General features: G+C 39.1%; 1 protein-coding gene across 2 annotated transcripts in view; it reads left to right on the forward strand.

The window, feature by feature from the left end:
* Positions 1-17,581, forward strand: part of TBCK (TBC1 domain containing kinase) — a 175,708-nt gene extending 158,127 nt beyond the window's left edge. For both annotated transcript variants that reach the window (XM_079766231.1, XM_079766230.1), the window contains exon 26: positions 14,713-17,581. In XM_079766231.1, coding sequence (XP_079622357.1) covers positions 14,713-14,823 — 111 coding nt within the window. In that variant the 3' untranslated portion in view covers positions 14,824-17,581. The remainder of the gene's footprint in view (positions 1-14,712) is intronic.
* Positions 17,582-18,024: the final 443 nt, after the last annotated feature.

Genomic DNA, 18,024 nt, shown 5'->3' on the forward strand with positions numbered 1-18,024 from the left:
TGTACAGAAGGCTCTTTAGAGTTCCTGCTCCACAATGGTATCAGATGATGGAATTTTATCAGAAGAGGCTTATTCTCTACTGTGAGCCAGGGTACTTTTTTTTATTAGAACAAATTTTGTCATATCTAAAAATGTTTTCTGTTATTTTTTTAAATATGAACTTTAAAAAATTTCCAGGTAGCCTTTCCTGGGAGGACTGTTTGACAGCATAATGTATTGATAATCACTAATCTGTAGTCTATAGGAAGATTCCAATGCCTAGACCAGTGATGGGCAACCTTTTGAGCTTGGTGTGTCAAACTTGGCCAAAAAACTGAGCATAACTCGGGTAGTGTGTCACTTTGAGGAAAAAACATTATTTCGCAAATGTTTCATCCTCAGGAGCAGCAAATGTTTCATCCTCGGCATGCGGCCGCCTCAGGTGCCGCGTGTCATCAGAAATGGCTACGCGTGTCAGTGCTGACACGCGTGTCATAGGTTCGCCATCACTGGCCTAGACCCTAGGTCACAATCAACTATCATAAATTTTAAAATTAAATGAATTAGTATAAAGGAAAATTTTTTAACCTAGAGTTTATCATGAGTTTTAAAAGGTCTTTGATCTAATTGAAATTATATGTAAAGTGTTGTGCATATTTGTCTTTTGTTGATAGAGAGAATACATCTATAGCTGTCATCTGTTTACCGAAAGTATATGTGATCCAGTAAATAGTAAGAGTCATGTATAAATTACTGTTCCATTAAAAACAGTTCACATGAACACTGATTTCTCCCCATTGCAGACTAATCTCCCTCTTAAGATTGAATCTATATATTTGCAAGGTGTAAATGGTTCTCCTGTTCAAGAATTAATTGGGGGGACAGAGGAAAGTAGGAAACTAGTTTATAGTGAGTATTTACGCTGAGTCAAGCATTTAAACATATGATATCTAATCCAATCCACCCCAAAATGCTTTAAGTGCACCACTGAAGTGGAGTATTATTGCACATTTAACAGGTGAAGAAACTAAGGCCAAAAAGCTAATAAGTGACTTACCCACAGCTAACTAGTGACAGAACCCTGATTCAAACCCTGTGCTAACCACCAAGTTCCTCCACTTTCCTCCCACCACCCAGGCTGTTTGAGTGAAACAGTGAATTCTCTCACCCGCTTGACTAATGGCAACAAATTATATGAAAAATTGTTTGTCTTATCACCCTGTCAATCAGATCTGAAATTCTCTCATCCCCTGCACCCACCTATCTTTACTCAAGTCACCAGTATCTCCTGCTTGACTTGCTGCAGCTTTACATTGTCCCTGCCTGCAGTCCCCTTCCTTCCTCCAGCTGTACCCTACAACCAGAGTGAAAGTAAATATAATCCTTGTCAAAATGCCTCTGTGACTTCCCATTGCCTCCAAAATGAAATTCAAATGCTAATCATGGTTTCTGGGCTCTTTGTGATCTGGACTTAGCTTTGTTTTCCATCCCTCACTGCTTCCCTCACCCTCTAGATTCTAGCCATAATTAACTACTTGCAATTTAGTATATGTAGGGTTTTTTTGTACTTCTCTCTATTTGGAGCATTCTTCCCACTTCTGTTCAACTGGGTAACTCCTGTTTGTCTTGAAAGGCTGTTTATATAGCATTTCTTCATGCAACTCTTTCTTAACTCCTTAAGCCTGGAACTAAGTACCCTTCCTAAGTGCTCATAGAAAACCTTTTACTTACTCTTATAATGTCAGTGGGACCACTATCATATGTAGAGTTTCTCTGTATGTTAGATAAAAACCCATCCTTCCTTTACTGGTAAGAACAAGAGCGCCATGTAAGGGCACAATGCTTGGAGAGAGGATGGGCTACATTTCATGCTCCACTTACCCCTTTTCCAGGTTCTCTCATGCAAAGACAGTCTGCACAGCCATAATGGTGGTTCTGTGTAGCATTTCAAATGGCATTGTAATTACCTGTTCACTCATCTGCTTCTCCCACTAAACTCCAGGCTCACGAAGGACAGGGAGTATGTTGTATTCATTGTTATACCCCCAAACCCTAGCATAGGGCCTTTCAAATAGTAAGCACTCAATAAATATTTGATGGTTTAATTAATGACTAAGTTCATGAATAAACACATGAAAATAGTAGTTTTCTGTCAAATATGCATTTGCAGAAATTGATAAAAAGAGGAAGACAAAAGAAAAATACACTGAAATCAACTACTAGTTTAATTCAAGGCAGCAAACACTGAGTGTGTACATGGTGGAAACAGAAATGAGAAAGACGTAGTCCCTTGCCCTCAGTAAACTTTCAATCTAATTAATAAGGTAAGACATGTATACAACTGATTAAAACTTAAAGCAGAATGTGGCATGTGCTATATGAAATTTATAAAGTCCTAGAAAATCATTGAGATGGGAAAAATTTCTTCCAGTTAAATGAGGGATTCCTAAAGCTTCTTATAGAAGGTGATGTCAGACCTATCCTTTGAATTTGGGTAGAATTTCAGTAAGGAAAAGTGTTGGGACAAGGACCAAAGTGAGGAGGGAACATTCCAGGCAAAGGAAAGAGCACAGGCTGCAGGTAAGGCTGTTTGCAGGTGGGTGGAGAGTCAGGTGAAGGATGGCCTTGAATGCTGTGCTAAGGAGTTTACAGTTTTACAGTGGGGAGCTATTAAAGGTTTTTAAGAAGAAACATGACCGTCAACTATAGTTTAGAAAGTCATTTGAAAAATTACTTTTAAAGTGTCTTCTCTCCCTTTTACCCTTGATCCCAGTGAAATAGGAATTTTAAAACACCATAAACTAGAGACCAATTTAAGAATTTCACTCAATGCAGGTTCTTCCCGATTCTACCTTTATGTTGATCTTCTGTCACAAGCTTGCAATTTCCGACTATCTAAATAGTTTCTAAGCTCCCAGTGTTAGCAAACTCCAGTGGCTTCAGGGAAAAGACCACAGAAGGGGTTTGTTGAGACTGACAGCCAAAGCTCTGCAACTTTCTAGAGGAGATTAGGGAAATGGCCTCACGGCTGTGTCCTGCGATTCAAGGCGTCTGATCGCATCCTAGCACTATCCTCTCTTCCTTATTTGACACTAAAGGACACCCTTCTCGTTAACCATTAACTTAAAGTTAAATAAATGCATGTATTTATATAAGCAATAGGCGAGTATGGTAAGTCCGAAATAAAGAATTTCTCTTGTCCTCAAAATGCAAAGAAACTTTAGATACTATTGGAAAGTTTCTTACTGAAACTTCCAGTAAGAGCTTTTAGATACTACCCATTGTTCTTTCTGACGGTAAATAAGCAAGGTATTCCTTGGAAGGGACCCACAGGTGTTGACTCACTTTGCTTAAGGACAATGGCCCTAAGAAGGAAAAAAATCTGTATACAACAGTGACTGGGGTCTCAGAATCTCATGAGAGTCTTTCTTCATGTAGGCAGCAAAGTGCAGGTAAACTAAAAGCATAAGAGCCACTTAAGTGGTTCAAGAGTAATTGGGGTCTAAAATGGAGAAGGAGCAGGGAATGGAAGAGACGAAATGGATCCAAGACAAATCACAGAGAGAACTGACTCAGCTGAGTGCCTGTTGAATGTGGAGCCCAGCCAGGTGGATCAGTTAGTTGGAGTGCCGTCCTGTGCACCATAAAGGTCGCAGGTTTGATATTGATCAGGGCACATACTTAAGTTTCAGGTTCCATCATATGGGAGGCACGGATGGATGTTTCTCTCTCACATGGATCTCTGGATCTCTCTCTCTCTCTCTCTCTCTCTCTCTCTCTCTCTCTCTCTCTCTCTCCTCCTGGTTCATAGGTTGATGCTCAACCACTGAGCCACACTGGCCAGGCAAGTGTTCTCTTTTGAAGCTTAAATTTGAGAAGCTTAATTAGAGGCCAAAGTCATAAATTTAAAGTCATCAATGCATAGATGGGACTTAAAGCCCATGGGACTAGATTAAATCTCTTAGGGGATGAATGCAGAGACAAAAAAGAAAAAGTCAGAAGACAGGCATGGGGTGGAAGTCAAGAAAATAAGGAAAACCCACCAGAGGAGACTGGAAAGACCAGCTAGAGAGGCAGGAGAAGTAGGAGAGAGTGGTATACTGAAAGCTAATGAAAGAGTTTTGAAAAGGAGGTGTATGATCAAATGTGTCAGATGATGCTGATGGGTCAATCAGATTCAAATTCACTTTTAAAAATTAGATTTGGCAATGTGACATAGTAGAGGTTATTGTGGAGCTTTGTGTGTGTATTTTGGGGGAGTGATTGGAGACAAAGTCTGATTAGAATGGATTTGAGAGGGAATAGGCTTCCTGCAAAGAAATGAAAAGAGATAGAGAGCACAAAGCTATAGATTAAAAGAGACTTAAAGACATCGATTAATCACAGTGTGTGGAACTTGTTTGGATCCTGATGCAAATAAACAGGTTGTAAATATAATTAAATGAATGGATGATACATAGATGAATAGATGATATTTGTGAAGTAATTAGAAATGTGAACACTTACTGAATATTTCATTATATTAAGTGGTTATTGTTAAGATTTTCTAGGTACTATGGATATATTTTAAAGGTCTTTATTTCAAAGACACATTTATGGACTAAATGACTTACGGGATTTACATAAAAACAATAAATGTGGTTGAGAGTGATGGGAGTAATAAAGGAAATTAATTGGCTATGAGTTATAATTATTGAAACTGGGTGTTTGTTAGTTACCATTCTTGTCTGGTTCTTTTTGAATATGCAATTCAACTTTTTATTTTAATAAAATTACAATATGCACAGCACATGCAGGGCTAGCATCTGATTGTCTGGTTTATATATATTTTTATAATTTTTCTAATAAAAAATTAGAGAGAATGGGAAGAGATGAAATGGAGACAGAAACTGTAGGCAACAGGAAACAGTTGAGTTAATGCACTATAATTAGTTATATATTCCCTTATATAACACAAACTATTAAAAATTTTTAAGATATCTTAACACTATCAAATTTCCTAATCTCAAAGAATGCTTCCAAGAATAGAAGACTATAGATACACCATAGCATGGATTCTGAATATCCCAGGCACCATTAGAATAGTTGCCCTTAAAATAAACATGGTTAAGTGTTTAGGAAACCTGGACCACATAATAGTGTTTTGTAAACTCCCAATTTTTTTCTTATCAAATTTAACCATTTTCCAGTATATAACTTCCTGGAATTTCCTGTTGTACTCCTTGTCACAAGTGCCTGTAGGAGGACGCAAGATGATTACTCACCTTGTGTTCACCTTCTTGCTTTAGCCCTGCTGCTGGTTTAACTTCTGGGAGTGAAATGAGGAAGTAAGGCAGCCACTGTTTTATTACTACGGAAATGGTTTCACGCCTTATGCCGGCAGTGCTCTTTTCAGTGTTAATGAGGTATAATTGTCACAAAGCAATTGTATATATGGAAGGTGTACAACTTTGTTTAGGTATACGTCACCATTATGAAGTGATCACCACAGTCAAGCTAATTAACATGTTCATCACCTCACAGTTACTGTTTTCTTTCCTTTTCCTTTGCAGTTTTCAAGTATACAGTACAATATTGTTATACTTGCTGTATGTAATAACTGCAGTCACCCTACTGTACCTTAGATCTCCAGAACCTTTTCATCTTGCATAACTGAACTTTGTACCCTTTCACCAACATCTGCCATCTCTTCCCCCTATCCCCTTGCTCCTGGCAACCACCATTCTGCTCTGCTTCTGTGAGTTGGACTATTTTTGGTTCCATGTATTAGTGAAATCATGCACTATTTATCTTTACGAATCTGGCTTATTTCACTTAGCATCATGTCCTCCAGGTTCACACATATTGTGAAAAATGGCAGTATTTCCTTTTTTAAGTTGATAATGTTCCATTGTGGGGTGTGTGTGTGTGTGTGTGTGTGTGTGTGTGTGTGTGTGTGTATTATATTTTCTTTATCCATCATCCGTGAATGGACACTTAGGTTGTTTCCATGTTGGCAATTATGAATAATACTACAGTGAACAAGGAAGAGCAAATAGCTCTTCAAGATCCAAATTTTATTTCCTTTGGATATATACCCACAAGTAGGATTGCTGGATCATATGGTAGTTCTATTTTTAATTTTTTGAGGAACCTCCATAGTGTTTTCCATAGTGGCTGCACCAGTTTACTTTCCTACCAACAGCACAGAGAGGTTCCTTTATGTAGTTTATTTAAGAAAATAATCTTAGATAGTACTCTTAAAATAAACCTCAACATTATTTTTAACTATATCATCAAGGGAAGAGATCAGTAAGTATTAGATAAATCATCCCTTCCTCTTTCCTATTAATTTTTGCCATAGTTCTTGTGCTTCTAATTGGAATCTCAGAGTTGGGAAGTGGGAATGATCAAAATTTTTATTAATGACCCCAGAAATCTCTTAAATAATCAGGACATGACAGCACTTGAGTTATATTAACCCAAGGCCACACTATTGTCTAGATGGAAAAATCACCTCATATTCTATTTCTTATCTCAAATATGCTTATCTGAATTGGCTAGTTGTAGGAGCCCCTTTCACGTCCCGCGAGGTTCAGGATTCCGGTTCAGGGTTCAGGTTCTGGAGAAGGCCGCACACAAATGAAAAGAGAGTAGAAAATGTATTAATTTGGCGATATTGGGGGCCAGGCGGGAGCCCACCTCTAGTGGGAGGACTACACACTGCTCTGGCCCTGCTATCCCTTTTATTGAGGCTATGGGGAAAACAACCATAGCCCTTAGGCAGGAAATAACAGAAATATACACAAGATAAACAGAGGTGGAGGCTGCTTCAGCTAACAATGTCTCAACTAAACAGTGAGTGGTTAGAGCAATTAAGGTTGTTGACCAGCCTTCCCGGCTTCCTGTCCACATCTCTCTATTAGTGAAACAGTGATTGGTTTCCGGCATCTCCCCCGTTTTCTTTCCCTAAAAAATCTTGCATCTGCAGACTAGGAATAAACATATAAGAACAAAAGATGAGACAAGCAACAATGGCTATGCTGAGAGTCAAATGAAGCAGTCTGCAGTAAGTTTCTTTGTGGGCCAACAGTTTTTGAGTCCCAGTTTCAATGTTCAACAGTTTTTTGAGTATATGTCAGCAATGGTATCTGGATGGTGGACAAATGGTGGTAATGCAGGTCCGACCTCGGGTTTGGTCCTGGGCAACCTGCAGCGACGTGTAGCTGCTGACTGCTAGCATGGCAAGGCGTCGTCAGCGTCCTCCATCTCTGGACTGTCTCTCCTCTTGTCTTCATGGTTGGAGCAGACCTGTCAATTCCTCTCTGTTGCAGGAATCCACATGGTCTTAGAGTTGTTTTCTGAAAATATACAAACATATTTTCGACCAAAAGTTAATAAAGGAATCTTTTCTATAAATTTGACTTGGGATCCTTTTTATTTTTTGCCCAAACGATTTTCCTTTGGCTTATTTTGATACCATGTGTGTTTTTTATGGGTGTCTTGCTGTTATCATTACAAATGAAAATTAATTTTCAAAGAAAAAAAGTTTCTAGATGTAATTTACTTTCAGGATATTTTTCCTTACATAATATTTTTCCACTATCCCCCCTTTTTTTATTTAATTATTAGGAGGCTTTTGGAAAACTTTTTAATGCAGTCTTGATAACTTTAAATTTTTTTGCACAAAAATATGACTGCTTTATTTATTTTATTGCATGTTAAGCAATTTTACCATGAGATGAACTACCAATAGAAGTTTTAGTTAATACTTTAGGAACAGCTTTTTGTCCAGTACAATTAAATTTTCTTGAATATTCACTTATTTCAATTAGCCAATTTAAATTAATCTGAAAACTTGACTACTATTTACTGTCAAATTTAATACTCTAACAACAATCTTAGTTTACCTTTTAAATATTAATGGAAAAGATTATTTGTATCCTTGAGAAAGCCCTGAGCATTCCTGGTGTTAGGCTGGAATTAGATATAGGGCAGCTGCTGTCAGCCATGTCTCTGTTGCCTGGGTCCCGATCTGAGCTGGGCCAAGTCTCTGTTGCCTGGGTCCCGATCTGAGCTGGGTGTGGGAAGCACGAAGCAGCCATGGGGGCAGGAGACCTCCCTCAGAAAGGGCGAGTGTTCACGCCCCTGCAATGTTGGGGGGGTGAGGGTCTGTGCCACACCTTTGTTGATCCCCAAGTTCTCCTGATGCCCCCTCTGCGACTGTGCCTGTCTTAGGTTATTCCTTCCCTGAGGAATCTTACCCGTCTCTGGCTAACCAGCCATCCTCCGGGGCCAAGCAGGGTGATGTGAGGTTCAGTTTTATCTCCTTGGCAGTCTATGCCCCTGTGGCCTCCATGCGCAGCACCTGCCTTGGGATCCCCTCGCCTGCTGGCGGGGCCCTGGCATTAATCAAATATCTTGGGGAACCCAGGCTCCTTCAGGGAGGGCCCAGCTCACGCCATTGGGCAAGAGACAGATCCATGGTACCAGCCACCAAGAGGCTTCAACCTCAGCATGAACAGAAAGCTCAGGCAACAGCTGTGGGAGGGTCCCACTTGGCAAAAAGGGCAAGAGAGGCCAATATAGAATGCTCAAGTGCCTTCCCAAGGGGCCTTCCACACAGTGGAAGGGATTAACCTTTTGCACTCGGATGTCGAGTGTGACGACACGGTTAGCATCGGTAGCAGCTCTTTTTATACTCTTTGAATGTATCAATAATTTGAAATATATAAAAATTCAAATAAATAAGTTTGTATGAAAAGAAACTCCAGTTTTTTATTCTACTGCCGTGCTTTGTAAAATCTGGGGTATTTAAAAAATTAAATTCCGAGTAGAATAAAGGAATTGAGAAAAAAGCAAGCGAGTGCAAAGAGTTAAATCCTTTCATGTCCTTTTTTATAATTGCTGCCAAACATTCAAAGAATTAGTTTGTAAGTTCGTTTGGGATATGCTGTTGTAAAATATCAAAAATTATAATGACATTGTAGAATAATATCATGTAAGGATATTCTTTGCTCTAGGCCATGGTAATTCAATTTCAAACTGGAAGAAATATTTAGTTTCTTCGTTTTGCCCTTTTTAAGAGGTCAAAACCTTCATAACATTTAAAGTATATTTATTAATTTTTATTTGATAAGGCTTTCCATGCAATTTCAAGTATATTAGATCTGTTAAATTTAAAAAGATTGCCTTTAAGAAGAGAGAATAAATTTATTGTATTACTTCGGGCCCTTGGAGCTTTCCAAGAATAATCTCTGTTAAGGCCTTATATCCATATATGATTTTAAAGATTATAATATTTTTTTATAATTATCTTAAGATATCAATTAGATTTTAAACTGGTTTTTGCATAGAAAAATTTTGGTTGGGATCACAGAATTAATCCTCTTTTTTTAATTAGACCAATAATAAGCAACTTATTTTGAATTCCTAATTATTAGAGAAAACACAACATTTTATTTTCTCAAAAATAAGTTCTTATACTTTAGACATTTAATTACCATAACTATATAATTTCTCCCCATTTAATTTGCACTTTGAACTTTTAAAGCTGGCAGGTCAAATATTTAGCATTTTGTCATTTCAAAATATCTAAACCTTTAACTTTTATTATTTATATAATTAAGAAAACTTCCAAAAAAAATGTTTTGCTGCCAAAGGAGTTTGGAGGAAGTTTGTAGCCATTCAAATGCAAATTACCACATTCCTTAGCACACTGGGAAAGTGGGCTTCCATATTGGATCTCCACGTGTCTCCCTTCTCCCACATTCTGCTTGCTTCGAGGGAAGCATCAGCAACAGATCTGGCCACACATTTTTTCATGCTTAAAAGATAAAGACAGATCTCAAATTTTTTCTTTCTTTTTCGCTTTCCGAAATAATAACTAGCACCCAATTTGGCCAAGATCTGCATTTCCATGCGAGTTCTTTTATAATTTTTAAACAAGGCCTTAAGTGATCTCATTGCAGGAGAGCAGATAGCCTTGCCCTCTCCTGCCACCTTTGAATTTCTCTGCACTAGAGGCGCTTTCAGCAGTGGAGTTTCACTTCTTATTACAGATTTTGAATTCCAAATACAAACTAAGATTTTAATTTGAACAAGAAACCACATTCTTTAAGCATGCAAACCAAAAGTCTATAATAATAAAGTTTACTTTATATTTATAACCTAATTCTTCCCCATTAGCCTGGCTGAAAAAGACGTTCCCACCCTACTTACAGATCACGACTCTGCAGTTAGTCCGTGGGCTTCGTGTGCGGTGAACCTCCCTCACCTTTTTTTGGTGAATTTTCCACACCTTTTCTCAGTGTATTTTTCCCTTCCTTTGCTCTAGGCGAAAAATACCATCTCCTCCAGAAGTCCCGCATGGGCGCCAGATGTGAGAGCCCCTTTCACGTCCTGCGTGGTTCAGGGTTCCGGTTCAGGGTTCAGGTTCTGGAGAAGGCCGCACACAAATGAAAAGAGACTAGAAAATTTATTAATTTGGCGATATTGGGGGCCAGGCGGGAGCCCACCTCTAGTGGGAGGACTACACACTGCTCTGGCCCTGCTATCCCTTTTATTGAGGCTATGGGATACACCCATAGCCCTTAGGCAGGAAATAACAGAAATATACACAAGATAAACAGAGGTGGAGGCTGCTTCAGCTAACAATGTCTCAACTAAACAGTGAGTGGTTAGAGCAATTAAGGTTGTTGATCAGCCTTCCCGGCTTCCTGTCCACATCTCTCTATTAGTGAAACAGTGATTGGTTTCCGGCAGCTAGTCAACTGCTTGCTCTGTCTGCCTGCTTTGCCTTCCCCATTTCCAGCTCCCTGCAGCCCATCCTCTGTGATATTGCTTGTTACTCTCTCCTCCACTAAACTACAAGCACTGCAAAAACTGGAGCAGCGCCTGGTCCTTAGTAGGTGCTCCATGAATGTGTGATTGATAACTGAATGAGCAAATGAATGACTAGCTGGAGAAGAGGAGCTGTTGCCATGATCGGAGTAGAAAAGATGAAGCGATGGCCTCACTATTCGAGCCCATATGTAACACAGATCATTGGAACCACATGCAGAGGATCAGAGGAGCAGAACTCGCAATTTTAACCTGAAAACTCAACATTTGTTCTTTTTCATCTCTCTGATGATTAGTGACTTTGAGCAGGTTTTCATATGTCTCTTGGCCTTCCTTCTGTCTTCTTTCGAAAAGTATCTATTTAGGTCAGTTGCCCATTTTTTGATTGGGTTGTTTATCTTCTTTTTGTTAAGTAACGTTTGTTCTTTTTCAATACTTGAGCACAACCTTGCTTTCTTCTTCAAGGCACCTAAACTTTTCTTACGTCTTTATACTCCGTGTCTGGTTTTCTTCTTAGACCCCACACAGCAGCGCCCCGCTTGCTCTGTCTGCCTGCTTTGCCTTCCCCATTTCCAGCTCCCTGCAGCCCATCCTCTGTCCTCCTCACAGCAACTGGGGGAACTCTTCCCAGCTCTACAGCATAGTTTAAGGGAGATTAGCTAAATGTGCAGCAAGTCCTTGCTTACTCTTTTTCGGATTTCTTCAGTCTTGTGAAAGTACTGAGCACTAAGACTGCTTATCCACAAGGCATTTTGAGTGATGGCATGTTTATCTTAGCATTCCACCCTAAATGGTAATTGTACTGACACAAGTGGGAGAAAGAAGCCAAGGTGTTTCAATAATCATATGGTGCCAGAGGCTGTGCTGCCAGCACATGATTCTGGGCAGCTGAGCCTGGTGCCTCTGTTCTTAAGGACTGGGTTCAAAGAGAAATATTGAGAACAGGATGAAGAGCAGCTCACTCTAGGTAACTTTGGTACCTTTTGAAATGCTGATGCATTCTTGCTGTTCAACGTTAATTACTATTAAGGATTCCCTCTGTGGCTGTAAATAGTGTAGGATCTGAAATGTGAACAGCCATTTGAATCTCTGCAAAGGCACTGCAGAGAAAGATGGAGAAGATCGGCGGGGTCAGCAGTTTGGGACCCATTTATGTGAGTTGTTTCGAAGACTACTGAGTCCCAGTCCAGCAGCATCTAGTCCCCCTATATACCGATACCTTTATCCTTTTGGCTTAAGATAGTATTTTTCAAAATATTGTCCATGGACTACCTGCTTTAGAACAATATAGTGGTGTTTGTTAGAAACAAAACAAAACACCACATCCTGAGCCCCAGATCAACAAAGCAGACTCTCTGGGGGTGAGGTCTTGAACTTACCTTGACCAAACTGCTCAGCTCATCCTTTTGAACCATGAGGTCTAGACTGCTGGCTTGAGACTTACCAACTGTTAAGTTTCAAATACTTCCTAAAAGCAATAGCACTGTGAGCAGATATAAAGATCTGAGATCAGGTTATGATAAAGTAATTACAAAGAATGTGAGGACACAAATATCCAAGGGAAGGACTAGGACACCACCAAGGGGAGCGAATAAGGAGAGAGTGGCCAGAGAGCCCTTTGCGTCATCCTTTTGTGCCGGGTCATATATCATTGGTCATAGTGTAATTCAGTTCCAAGAGCACATATTGAGTCCTTCTATGTGCCTGGCACTAGGGATAAAGAGAAACAGAACGGATTCACAATCCTAGGGGAGTGTACAGTTTGGGAAAGGAAGCAGGCCCAGAGGGCTGAGAAGAAGGGCTCCTAGGAAATAAGAAGAAGTTAGGTACACCAATACAGCCCCTAGGGCAAGGGAAACTAAGGAGAAAATAAACAAATGGGACTACATCAAAATAAAAAGCTTCTGCACAGCAAAAGAAACCATCAACAAAACAACAAGAAAGCCCACTGCATGGGAGAACATATTTGCCAATGTTATCACCAATAAGGGTTTAATCTCCAACATTTACAGGGAACTCCTACAACTTAACAAAAGGAAGATAAACAACCCAATCAAAAAATGGGCAAAGGACCTAAATAGACACTTTTTGAAAGAGGACATATAGAAGGCCAAGAGACATATGAAAACATGCTAATTATCCGAGAGATGCAAATCAAAACAACAGTGAGGTACCATCTCACACCTGTCAGAATGGCTATCATCAACAAATCAACAAATGACAAGTGCTGGCGAGGATGCGGAGAAAAAGGAACCCTCGTGCACTGCTGGTGGGAATGCAGACTGGTGCAGCCACTTTGGAGAACAGTATGGAGTTTCCTCAAAACACTAAAAATGGAACTCCCATTTGACCCAGTGATCCCACGTCTAGGAATATATCCCAAGAAATTAGAAACACCAATCAGAAAGGATATATGCACCCCTATGTTCATAGCAGCACAATTTACAATAGCTAAGATTTAGAAACAGCCTAAGTGCAGATGAGTGGATTAAAAACCTGTGGTACATCAGTGGAATACTATGCTGCTGTAAAAAGGAAGGAACTCCTACCATTTGCAGCAGCATGGATGGACCTGGAGAGCATTATGCTAAGCGAAATAAGTCAATTGGAGAAAGATAAATATCACATGATCTCACGCATTTGTAGAATATAATAAACAACATAAACTGATGAACAAAAACAGATCCAGAGACAGAGAAGCATTGATCAGACTGTCAAACCTTGGAGGGAAGGCAGGGGAGGGAGGGGGAGAGATCAACCATATAAGCACAGCCAATGGACACAGACACTAGGAGGGTGAGGGCATGAGGGGTGGAGGGGCAATGGGGGGATAAGGACACATATGTAATACCTTAATAAAGAAAACAATTATTTTTTTTAAAAAAGGAAGAAGTTAGGTAGACAGGTGAGGGTGGGGGAGCTTTTGAGGAAATAAAGGGGGGGTCCCAGGAGTTGGTGGGAAATGGAGCATGTTCCCAACAGAGGGTGACCTGCACAACCAAAGGTATAAGGAATGGAGAAAAATAATCAGTGATCCTGGGTAGGTGGACACGGACCAGATCGGGGAGACATGTGGATGTCTTCATAACTTCAAAGTCCTTTTTTTTGCTAGACATCTAGAAGACTTCTTGAATCAGTCCTTCAAATTCATTCAAGCTTATGGTCTCAAACTGTTTATTGCAGTTGCTCCAAAAACATATCACAACCAGTTTATAGGTCCTCTCTGGGACATTGTGCGTGCGATTTCCATAACTAACAAGTTGACAATAATATAAAAAATTGTTTAATATAGCTCTGGCCGGGTGGCTCAGTTAGTTAAAATGTTGTCCCATATACCAAAAGGTTTCAGGTTCAATTCCCGGTCAAGGCACATATCTAGGTTGTGGGTTTGATACCTGGTTGGGTTGTGTATGATATGCAAACAATCAATGTTTCTCTCATGTCGATCTCTCTCTCTCCCTACCCTTCCTCTCTTTCTAAAAATCAATAAAAACATATCCTTGGGTGAGGATAAAAAATGTTCAATATAGATTTGAGAATTTTTTGACTGTCATTGGAAACATACATGAAAAATAGGAATATTAATCACCTCTCAAGAGGGATATTAAGAACAGAGGTAGGAGAAATTTACCTCTCACTGTATACCCTTTTATGCTGTTTGAATTGTTTACATGAATATTTATTGCCTATCCAAACAAGTTTAACAGAGAACTAAAGAGACACATTTATTTCATATCATAAAGAAGTTGTGTGTCAACATGTGATAATTTAATTTCTATTTAAAACCAAATTGATGTTACCACAGTGACAGCAATAGTATTTTTAGTTTTGTTTTTCACAGCTTGAGAAAAAAATGGGATTGGGCAAATACAAATTTTGTATATCCTCTATAAAACTGGCTTTTTTTTCCAGTTTGCAGCACATCTTGTGAAGATGAAATATCCAAGGATCTGTATTCTAGATGGTGGCATTAATAAGATCAAGCCAACAGGCCTCCTCACCGTCCCCTCTCCTCAAATATGAAGAACCAAGAGGACGACTGTCAAAGGGACGGAGGGGCATCAGCTCCCAGCAGCACAGCTCCTCACAGCCGCGCCGCTCTAAGACAGAAGTCGGCTTCCGGAATGTTCCATTTCCATAGTGTTGTCATGGACTTTTTTTTTAAATCTCATGACCCAGATGTTCAACTACCCAGCAACAAACTTGACTATACATGTGTTGTTGAAAGAATTTTCTTAACAGTGAAATCTGATCATGTATTTTTAGCACATTGCGACAATAAGCCAGAGGAATTCAGCTGACAAGGCAGATTGGGCATTATCAAGAAATCTTACTTGCACTAAAAAAGCTGTCTCCCTTTGCACTGAACAGACAGCCCTAACAAAGGCATTTGGAAATATAGATTGAATGTGAGCTGAAATCATCGTTCCATGGTAATGAAAAGTGAAAGGCTATTCATAATGCATTCCTTATAAGTAAATGCTGCATTTGGTAACTCATTTTTGGCCCAGACAAGTTGTGTGTGTGTGTGTGTGTGTGTGTGTGTGTGTGTGTGTGCGCGCGCGCGCGCGCGCGCGTGTGTGTGCACACACACGCACACGTTTAGAGGAAGAAGAATTTAGCTCATTGAAGAAAGTACTAATAGTCTACTTACAAAAAAATGAAAGAATGAAACCGTTCAAATTAGGTAGAATATTTGTTCAGCTTCTGTAGCAGAGAAACCCCAAATAAGAGTGACTTAAACAAACTAGAACTTTCTTTCTCGCTTAGTCAGTCTAGGGACAGTATACTTTTTCATAATCACTAAGAACTCAGGTGTCTTTTCTCATTGTTTTACCACCCCCAACACACTGTTTCCATCTCATGGATCAAGATGGCTGCTCAGCTCTCACCATCACATCTGCAGTTCAGAAGGAAGAAAGGAAGGAGGAGGGGTGGGGAAGAAAGGAAGGAAAGAAATTGGGAGGGGAGAAAGAAGAAAGGAAGAAAATATGAAAGAGAAGGGAGAACATGCTTCTTCTCTAAGGACAAAAACCAGAAGTTGCACATATTACTTCCGCTTAAATACCATTGGCCAGAACTTAGATATATGGCCACACCTAGCTATAAGGAAAACTAGGAAGATAGTCTAACTAAAACATGTTCTTTCATCTTTAATTTATGTTCCTCTTTAGTGCTAGAACTACCTATGTAGAACATTTTAATAAGAGCCTCACTTCAACTTTCTTGGCATGGTTTTATTGTTGCTGTTTGTATTGAGTTTCTGTATCTATTTTTTTTATTGAGATAATTTACATACCATAAAATTCACTTTTTAAAATGTACAATTCAGTGTTTTTTAATATGTTCACAAAATTGTGCAATCACCAAATTCCAGAACATTTCCATCACCCCAAAAAAGAAAACCTGTACCTATTAGCAGTCGTTCCCCCTTAACCCTTTCCAAGGTCTTTGATTTAATTTTTGTATATAAAGTGCAATTGATTTCCAACTTGCATGTGGGTATCAAGTTGTCCCATGGGCCATTTCATTTTGTTTGTTTTTCTCAATTAAATTATAGTAATTCACCAAATATGTTTCGATATCTACTACTAGTATGTGCAAGACACTGACATAACTAATAATTATAATATTCTGAGATACCCTACATTATATACAAAGAAAAATTGTAAGAATAAACAAGAAAACAAAATTTTGCCACAGTTTCTCTAACATCGTTTTTGGACTGTCATCTCCCTGGTTAGAGAAGTATTAAATCCTCCTATCCCTTCCTTCCATCTTTGATGACTTCTGTGACTTCATGGTCATAATGCAGCACTGGTGATCATTTGGAAAGAGGGTGTGAGTCCTAACTTAGCCTCACTGGGGAAGCAGAGAAGGATGGAGGGGTGGGATTTGGATTACATAGGTGGTAGGTAGTGGGAGAGGATAAAGACCCTGTGCTGGAGGAGAGCTGTGTGAGAAGATAATAGTAGCTAACCATCACAACTTTGCATTTGATCTTTCTTAAAACTTGATACATGCTGAAAAAACGGAAGGTTACTAAACATTCAAATTATAAAAAATATTTAATATTCTCAACAGTAAAATAAGAATAGCATAAACTCACTGCCAGGTGTACATACAGAGCATGGTATTCGATAACAGATGGTTTCAACAATATTGACTGACCTCAACAATTATTTGTTGAATTAAACTGTATAAACACAATTTATAGAGGTACTTGTAATTATATTATTAACTTCTACACTATCACTGTCAGCACTGTTTTTTGTTGTTTTTTTCTGGCATCGGCAGTCTCTTCTTCCTGGAATGCCCTTAAGACCTCTACTAGCCCCATAGACATACACACACTGTCTCTCTCTTTATAATTCTTCATCAGTAGCATCCCCTCTAGACTCTTACTTTCCCATGCTACCCTAAGTGCCTCAAATCTGTCAAAGTATTTCATTTATCCTTGTAATAATAGACTTATTACATCATTTTGCAATTATCTGTTCACATTTGGGCCTGATATTAAAATATGTGCTCCTTTAAGGTCAGAGACCATAATGTACAACTCTTGTTCTTTTCACCAACCATTGCATTGGAGATGCTTGACAAATATAAAATTGAATTGAATGGAATCTCTAGCTTTGGGATTTTAGGATCTCTTATGAATAGAAAAAATATTAAAACAGCCCAGGTAATTTTTTTCAAGTGTCAAACTTACCTGGTACCTGATGAAGAAAAATAAAACTCAATTCACTGAGTGAAGAAAGGATCTCTAATGTACCACCCAGCTCTAAAATGATATAATCCTAGAAGTTGGAACAGATAACTTCCAGCAACAGGGTAGGCTAAACTCGTTGCATCCCTTTTCCAAAACACAGAAATGCTAGATTAAAAAATAATATTAAAAGTATTACCAAAGTTGAAAAAAATCAGAAATTCCTTGATGTCAGATCAAAAGAGGAACTGACACACTATCAGGCCCATAGGATATCAGATATTAATATAAGACCTTGAGAACTGAGGTTTTAACAGCACAGGGGGCTGGAAGACACAGCCATGAGCCTTGAGTTGGTATGAAGACCACAATGTGACAGTCTCAAAGAACTCTGTTCTGTGAAATGACTAGGAATAACTTCCCACCAAATCGGGAAGCTACAAGGGGAGGTTGTCCTGGCCTGGTATTCTAAGTGAAGGAATTCAAATCTGATGTAGACAGATGGAGGTATTCAA

The sequence above is a fragment of the Cnephaeus nilssonii genome (genome assembly GCF_951640355.1).
Source record: "Cnephaeus nilssonii genome assembly, chromosome: 1".
NCBI classification, from domain to species: Eukaryota; Metazoa; Chordata; class Mammalia; order Chiroptera; family Vespertilionidae; genus Cnephaeus; species Cnephaeus nilssonii.